Here is an 8,331-nt window from a genome sequence, read left to right on the forward strand (position 1 = left end):
TTTTTAAGGTTTATTCATCCCTTATCCTATTATTAATGCTTCTTTTACTATTTTATTACATGTTTCAATATCCTACATTCAAGCACTTGTCATATTCATCTGTCGTGTCCTATTTCTACCATATATCTTGGCAAGCACTGAAGGCCTAAGTTCATTTTCATCATAGATCTGTTGGCTACTTTGCCTAGTACAAATAAAATTATGATTAGGTCTATATGAAACTTAAAGTTTATAACACATAACTCTGAATGCATATTTGTTAAAGATAGTTGTCAAAATTCATTAAGTTTCCATACATGGTTATATATTTTCGGCTTATATTAATTACGCTTAGAAGTAAGCCAGAGAAATCGTGCTTAAAAATAGTTAATTTTGGCACAAGAAACCTATATAAAATGGGCCAAGTGAATTAAGATATTGCAAAATAGACTTATGTCTGAAAACTGCATTTTTACGAATCAAATTATGTTTAGGCATACATAAAACTTAGAGTTTATAACACAATTTTGAATAAGTATTTGTTAAAGATGGTTGTCAAAATTCATTAAGTTTCCATACATGGTTATATATTTTTGGCTTATATTAATTACACTTACATATAAGCCAGAGAAATCCTGCTTAAAAATAGTTAATTTTGGCAAACAAACCTATATAAAACTGGAGAAGTGACTTAAGATAGGGCAAAATAGACCTGTGTACTGTATGTCAACCATGTCCTGCTGCTGCCTCCGATGCCTTAGATGACCGCGGAGGTAGCTGCAGTAGGGGATTCAGCATTATGAAGCTTCATCTGTGGTGGATAATGTGGGAGGGTGGGCTGTGGCCCCCTAGCAGTACCACCTGAACTCGGTTGAGTCCCTTGTTAGGCTGGAGGAACGTAGAGAGTAGAGGTCCCCTTTTTTGTTTTGTTTCATTTGTTGATGTCGGCTACCCCCCAAAATTGGGGGAAGTGCCTTGGTATATGTATGTATGTATGTATGTATGTATGCATGTCAAGCATGTTTGTACTTATATTCTTTTTGCAAGTTTACTGGCACGGAACAGCACCAACATTATTAAAGTAGTGGCTATATCTATTTCTTACTTCCTTTGCTGAGGATGATGTATTTTGCACATTAGTTGGTTCCAATGAAAATAATTGCCTTTCTTCTACCATTGCCTTAGCATTTTCATCTTTAATGCCTTCTAAATAGAGGGTACAGTTTTTCTGGCATAAATAGTTATGTAAATAGCAACAAGCTAAAACAATTACTGATGCCTTTTCTGGGCACAATTTTATGGTATTCTGAATAATTTGGAACCTGCTCACCAATATGCCAAAGGCATCTTCAACAATCCGACTAGCCCTTAATAACCGGAGATTGAATATTTCCTCTTCTTTTGATAGGTTTATATGGGCATAGGGTTTCATAATATTTTCCATTAACGGAAATGGGTCATCCCCAACAAAAACATAAGGTACAACAACATTGCTGTCAGGCAGAGCCCTTGGTTCAGGGATATGCAATGCCTTCCCTTTCAGCTGTTTGGAGAATTGGGTATTTGCGAAAACGTCTCCGTCAGACACTCGACCGTTTGTCCCTACATCGACCATCATGAATTCGTAATTTGAATTGACCAGTGCCATCAAAACTAGGCTAAATGAATGTTTATAATTGTAGTAGTTGGAAAAAGATCCTCGCGGTTTAGCTATTTTGATATGCTTGCCATCTATGGCCCCCAAACACTGAGGAAAGTTGCATAATTTTTCATATGACTCTGACTCATTCATCCATTCTTCTTCACTTTGTGGCATCTGTAAGAAGAAAAAATTCTCATTACAAATTTTGTTTTCACAAAGAGAGAGAGAGAGAGAGAGAGAGAGAGAGAGAGAGAGAGAGAGAGAGAGAGAGAGAGAGAGAGAGAGAGAGAGAAGGTTTATTTCTTAGCCTATTAGTAATCCTATCATTGTTGTTGATATTAATGTTATTACTGTTATTCTTGTAGTTGTTTTTTTTTTATCATTAACAGCAATATCATTATAATTACCATCAGCATCATCAATATCATCATTGCTATGCTTCTTTCTCAGGAAGCAAGTACATACAGAGACAGTTTGGCAAAAGCAACCCACAGATGTAAGAAAAGAAAGAATATTATTGAAGCTAAAAGAAATGGGCTACTAGAATTAGCTTGCAGTCATCTGAGTCAAAGTGATGATGCAAGAGGTAATTCAGCAAAAATTTTGGAGGCAAGATTTCAGAAAACTCAATGAGAAATGACAAATTTACGCAAAAGAAAAGAGAGAGAGAGAGAGAGAGAGAGAGAGAGAGAGAGAGAGAGAGAGAGAGAGAGAGAGAGAGAGAGAGAGAGAGAGCGAGAGAGAGAGAGAGAGAGAGAGAGAGAGAGATAAATGTCATCCTCTTTGAAGGTAGTTTAGGTTTACTTCACAGACAATCAGTCAAAATAAATTAGCCAAATGCTCTTTAACAAAGCAGATCATCAACACGTTTTAACAGTCATTAAGGGAATCGCTTCAACATTGTAGCAGGTCCTCAGCTTACAAATGTTTGGAGATATAAACACAAATCCAACACAGAAATCCTAAATCTCAGGTATTGTATTGTATCAAAAGTTTGTATACTGTAATAAGATAAGGAAATCTGACAAATTCGTAGATAATTTGTATTTTTCCTAACTATACAAACCTTAGCTATTTAAAGTGGGTAATTACTTTCGGCGTAGCTGAAAGGACGAGCCATAAAAATTTAATGAGGGATTATTACCCCACCGCTAGTTAGCGGGGGGTAGAGAGAGTAGTTAGCTACCCTCCCCCTTCACACACCTGTTGTAAGCTTCACTTCGCTTAGAGGTAAGACTTCATGGGGGACAGGGCTGGCGGTCAAGTTTGATTAAATAGCTAAGGTTTGTATAGTTAGGAAAAATCCAAATTATCTACGAATTTATCATTTGTTCCGTAACTGGAATACAAACCACGCTATTTAAAGTGGGTGACTTAACCCTTAGGAAGGGTGGAACAAGTCCCAGCCTTACTGGCGTTTGGCTTTGCCCGGGGACTCATTATCTGAGTGTGTCAGCACTCAACAATAAAGAGTCCCTGCACCTCGCTATGCAAGGGCTGCGGCCTACGTAAGCTGTGTGTGAAGGAAAAAAAGTGTGACTTGTCCTAGGAAGTTGACCTGAAGTTCATTAGATAGAAACTTAAGGGTAGGACTCTCCCAATACCACCTCGTCAGGGTATGGTGACGCGAAGAATTAACTTAATACTAGGAACACAAGGGAACATGATTTACCTGCAGTGGTTTGAGGTCAGCTGTGCAGAGAACCCAGGATGCTGCTTTCCCCAAGAGAGGGGAGGATGAAGAAAAGAATAAGGACCAGGCATACCTTTTCATTCATGCAGACTAAAACCGGGTAACAATGCCCTCAACCCTCTGCTACTTGTCCATTAAGGAGCCTGAGGTTTAAACCAGCTGTTGTGCAGCCACCACAGGGCCGATAGAGAACGTATCGAGCCTCCTGTGGGCCACGTCTTGCAGGTAGTGGGCTGTGAAGGTCGTTTGACGCTTCCATACCCCTGCTTGCAGAACCTGCGTCACTGAGAAGTTTTTCTTGAAGGCCATGGAGGTAGCTACTCCCCTGACATCATGACCTCTAGGACGACGTGATGGAGGAGGGCCAGGATTCAGGGACAGATGGATCGCCTTTCGAATCCATGCTGAGATGGTGTTCTTGGTAACCCTCCTCTTCGATCTCCCAGTGCTGACAAACAAAGCCCGCACTTGGGGACGAACTGTAGCTGTTCTCTTCAGGTATAGCCTCAGAATCCTTACTGGGCACAGTAGGAGATGGTCTGGGTCATCTGTTACGGAACGAAGACTCGAAATCCGGAGTCGAAGCGAGGGTCCGCTACTCCCAGATTCTGAGTCTTAGCAATAAACTCAGGGACGAAGCTGAACGTTACCTCCCCCCATCCCCTTGAGTGGGCGATGTCATACGAGAGACCATGAAGTTTACTAACTCGCTTGGCTGACGCCAAAGCTAGTAGGAACACCGTCTTCCAAGTCAGGTGGCGATCTGAAGCCTGGCGTAATGGTTCGTAGGGAGGTCTCTAAAGAGACCTGAGGACTCGAACCACGTTCCATGGAGGAGGTCTCACTTCCGACTGAGGGCAGGTAAGTTCATAACTACGTATGAGTAGGGAAAGTTCTAGCGAAGAAGACATGTCCACTCCTTTGAGCCTGAAGGCTAGACTTAAGGCTGAGCGATAGCCTTTCACTGCCGAGACTGAAAGGCGCATTTCTTCTCGCAAATACACGAGGAACTCTGCTATTGCTGGAATAGTGGCATCGAGTGGAGAGATACCCCTTCCACGACACCAACCACAGAAAACTCTCCACTTCGCCTGGTAGACTCCTGCGGATGACTTTCGCAGGTGTCCAGACATCCTTTCCGCAACTTGTTGCGAAAATCTTCTCTCTGCAAGGGATGCTGGATAGTCTCCAGGCGTGAAGCCGAAGCGAAGCTACGGCTTTGTGAAAGATGTTGGCGTGTGGTTGTTTGAGTAGCTCGTGTCGTGGAGGGAATTCTCTCGGAGGCTCCGTAAGGAGTTGCAGAAGGTCTGGGAACCATTCCGTGTGATGCCACAGCGGAGCTATGAGTGTCATCGAGAGGTTGACCGATAGTCTGGTCTTGTTGAGTACCCTCCTCATCAGACAGAACGGGGGAAAGGCGTATACGTCGATGTTGTCCCACCGTTGTTGGAAAGCATCTTGCCAGAGAGCCTTGGGGTCCGGGACTGGGAAACAGTACAGCGGCAGTTTGAAGTTCAACGCTGTCGCGAACAGATCCACAATCGGGGAACCCAGAAATGTATTGTAGCAAAGCACACAAGGAATTATTTTAAACTCTATCACACCAATTTCAATGGGAGGTTATTAGACAGATAGCAAACTAGAATCAGAATCATCCCTAAGATAAGGTGTTGGCTACTTGATGATCCAAAGACCACTCGGTACTCACTATCTGAGACGCTCTGCTCAGACTGTCGGCGAGCACATTCCTTTTGCCTGGAATGAAGCGAACCAAAAGTGGAATCGAGTGGACTTCGGTCCATCTCAGAATCTCTACTGCAAGATGGGATAGCTGTTCTGAAAAGGTACCTCCCTGCTTGTTGATGTAAGCAACTACTGTGGTGTTGTCGCTCATCACCACCACAGAGTGACCAGCCAGGTGCTGTTGGAACTGTTGAAGGGCCAGAAAAACGGCCTTCATTTCTAGCAGATTTATATGGAGGCACTTTTCTGATTCTGCCCACAGGCCTGAGGTCCTGTGGTTCAGAACGTGGGGCCCCCACCCTTTCTTTGAGGCGTCCGAAAACAGCATCAAATCCGGGGGGAGGACGAGAAGATCCACTCCCTTTCGTAGGTTCTCGTCTGCCACCCACCACTGAAGGTCCGTCTGTTCCGCGAGACCCATAGGGATCAAGACGTCCGGGGAATCGTGTCCTTGACTCCACCGGGACTTGAGTCGCCATCGCAGGGATCTCATTCTGAGGTGACCGTTGGGAACTAGACGGACCAAGGATGAGAGATGGTGGAGGAGACGTAACCACGATTGGGCTGGGAGTTCGTCTCGTCTGAGGAAAGGACTTGCGACCTTCCTCAGCCTTGCTATCCTGTCGTCTGAAGGGAAGGCTCTGTGGAGATTGGTGTCCAATATCATGCCTAGATATGCCAGTCTTTGGGAAGGAAGCAGAGAAGACTTCTCGAGATTTACCATGATCCCTAGATTTTGGCAAATCCCCAGAAGTTTGTCTCGGTGTCGAAGAAGGGTTGACTCCAAGTCTGCTAAAATCAGCCAGTCGTCCAGATAACGGAGGAGACGGATGCCGATCTTGTGTGCCCACGAAGATATCAGGGTGAACACTCTGGTGAAAACCTGAGGTGCTGTGGAGAGACCGAAGCACAGCACCTTGAACTGGTAGATCTTGTTGTCTAGGCTGAATCTTAGGTACTTCCTTGAAGACGGATGGATTGGGATCTGGAAGTACGCGTCCTTCAGATCCAGTGTGCACATGAAGTCTCGCGGTCTCACTGCGAGTCTGACCGTGTCTGCCGTCTCCATGCTGAACGGGGTCTGCTTGACAAACCTGTTTAGAGCCGAGAGGTCGATGATTGGTCTCCACCCTCCAGACGCCTTCTTTACAAGAAAGAGTCGACTGTAGAAGCCTGGGGACCCGTCGACGACCTCTTGGAGAGCGTCCTTCTTCAACATGGTCTTGACTTCTGCCCAAAGGCCTTGCCCTCTTGCCGATCCCATGGCAAGAGAGCTCAATGACACTGGATTCGCTGTCAGGGGAGGAAGATATGTTATGAACGGGATGCAATATCCTTGGCTGATCACGGAGATCGTCCAGGCCCCGAGTTGCTGCCACCTGTTCGCGCAACTTTGGAGTCATGTCCCCACTGGTGGACATGTGGGGGGACTGCCAATCCTAGCGTTTGCGGCCTCGGCCACTCCCCCTAGGATTCTTGCCTCCCCTGGAGGACTTCTTGCCTCTCCTGTCCTTGACGGGAAAGGGCTGTTTGGACACCGCTGCCTTTGCTGCTACTGCCGGCTTTGTCGTCTTTGCAGGGCGAAGTTGTTGAGGTGCTGGAGGCTTATAGGGCTTTGATGTTAAAGCCCTCTGGAGTAGGGAGTCCTGGTTGGACTTCCTCCACCTCTCAGCCGCCTGCTCTACATCTTTCGGCTCAAACAGACTACACTGTACTCCCCAAAAGGGAGGAATGTCTGAGCTTACTGACCTCGGTGTTGGGGACCTTCGAGTTGAATCTTTCAGACACCGTATCACGGCATTTCAGGATAGTGTTAGCCCACAAGTTCGAGACTTGGTGGGCCAGAAACTCGATGGTACGAGTGCCTGAGAGAAGGAAGGTCTCCAAGGCCTTCCTGGTACTCTCCTTAGACAAGTCTTCGGATCGTATCAGGATGCCAAGAGATCCCAGCCAGATATCCAGCCACGAAGTAGCCTGCATGGCACACTTCGTTACCTTCTCCTGGCAGAGAATCTCCGAGGCCGAGAACGACACTGGCCGGTTGGAGAGTCTCTCGAGAGGGACTCCCCTGGAGAGCTCTTCCCCCGAGTGGTGGAGGGGAAGAGCTAAACAGGATTCCTCGATGATTTCAAAGTACCTCCTTTGATGGACACGAGGAGGTGGGAGGAGTTTGTTTCCGGCGCTGGAACGGCTGGAGGAGACTAGCTCGGAGAGCTGGCTCTCGACCTTATCTCTGGCACTCTTGACCCCCTGGGACCAGGGCAAAGCCGCGCTGGTTTTAAGGGGGCTTTTGAGTACCAAAGACTCCGTCCAGAACCGCGTCCTTGCCCTCTCGAGGAGGAATCTCCGGATCCAAAAATCTGTTAAGGTTCCTCATCAGAGCCAAAACTTGCCAAAAGGCATGCTCCGACTCCTGCGGCTCTCCTCCTGATGGACTAGCAGCAAGGTCTCCAGTCCCCAAAGGCTCTTCTTGGGGGGACTCGTGGACGTTCTCCGCGGGCTTAGCTGGTTCTGGTCTGATCCTCGAAGAAGATTTCAGAACCGTCTTGGAGTCCTTCGACTCCCTCCTAGGAGGGATGCAGAATTCCAACAAAGATGGTGGGGGCTCTTCTCCGCCTCCACCCTAGGAGACTTCTCGGCGCCAGGTGGGGTTTCTCCCATTGGTGCGATGGGAGAACGCCTCACCTCACGAGAATCCCCTGAGGACAGAAAACCCTCGTCCACGGGGGATGGAGAGAAAGTCTGGGGAGGGGAGGAAGCCTTCCTCGACGGCTTCCGAGGAACCAGTTTCGCCCTTGGAAAAGTAACCACGTCGTCCACTCCTCTCTTCCTCTCAGGGGGGCCGAGATAGCTGCTGATTTGAGGCCTAGTTCAGAGAAAGCGGGCTTGAAAGCCTGCGCAACCGCTCTGATCAAGGGCCCAAACCAGGGCAGCCGACTGACAGCAGCGCTGTCAGAGACACCCTCTGGAGGGAACGGGATCGTAAGATCCCTAGGAGTGGAAACTGCCTGAAAAGAAGAAGCTGTAGAAGAAAAGATCCTGGACCTGTCCGGAGATTATCCTCCCTCCGTTGAGTGCGCTGTCCTGCGCTTGGGAGGGGGGACGCGATGAAGATGACCTGACGCATCTTACTGCCGGATCCTGTGTGGGCGTACGCTGTGGTTCGCGCTGGGCATCGTACTGGGTACGCAATAAGCCATTGCCTAGCTCGGGAGGCGATTGCTCGCGCGCGCGCGTGGGCACAGGCGCGCGGGCGAGCGATGGCGCGTAGGCA

At 47.4% G+C, this 8,331-nt stretch overlaps 1 protein-coding gene across 1 annotated transcript; it reads right to left on the reverse strand.

Annotated features, from left to right (window-relative positions):
• Window positions 1-1,027: 1,027 nt before the first annotated feature.
• Window positions 1,028-2,049, reverse strand: LOC137632877 (uncharacterized). Its single transcript, XM_068364972.1, has 2 exons — window positions 2,029-2,049; window positions 1,028-1,795 (listed from the first exon to the last, which is right to left on the reverse strand). The coding sequence occupies exons 1-2, from the start codon at window positions 2,047-2,049 to the stop codon at window positions 1,028-1,030; spliced, it is 789 nt and encodes a 262-aa protein (XP_068221073.1).
• Window positions 2,050-8,331: the final 6,282 nt, after the last annotated feature.

This window comes from Palaemon carinicauda, chromosome 42 (genome assembly GCF_036898095.1).
Source record: "Palaemon carinicauda isolate YSFRI2023 chromosome 42, ASM3689809v2, whole genome shotgun sequence".
Classification (NCBI taxonomy): Eukaryota; Metazoa; Arthropoda; class Malacostraca; order Decapoda; family Palaemonidae; genus Palaemon; species Palaemon carinicauda.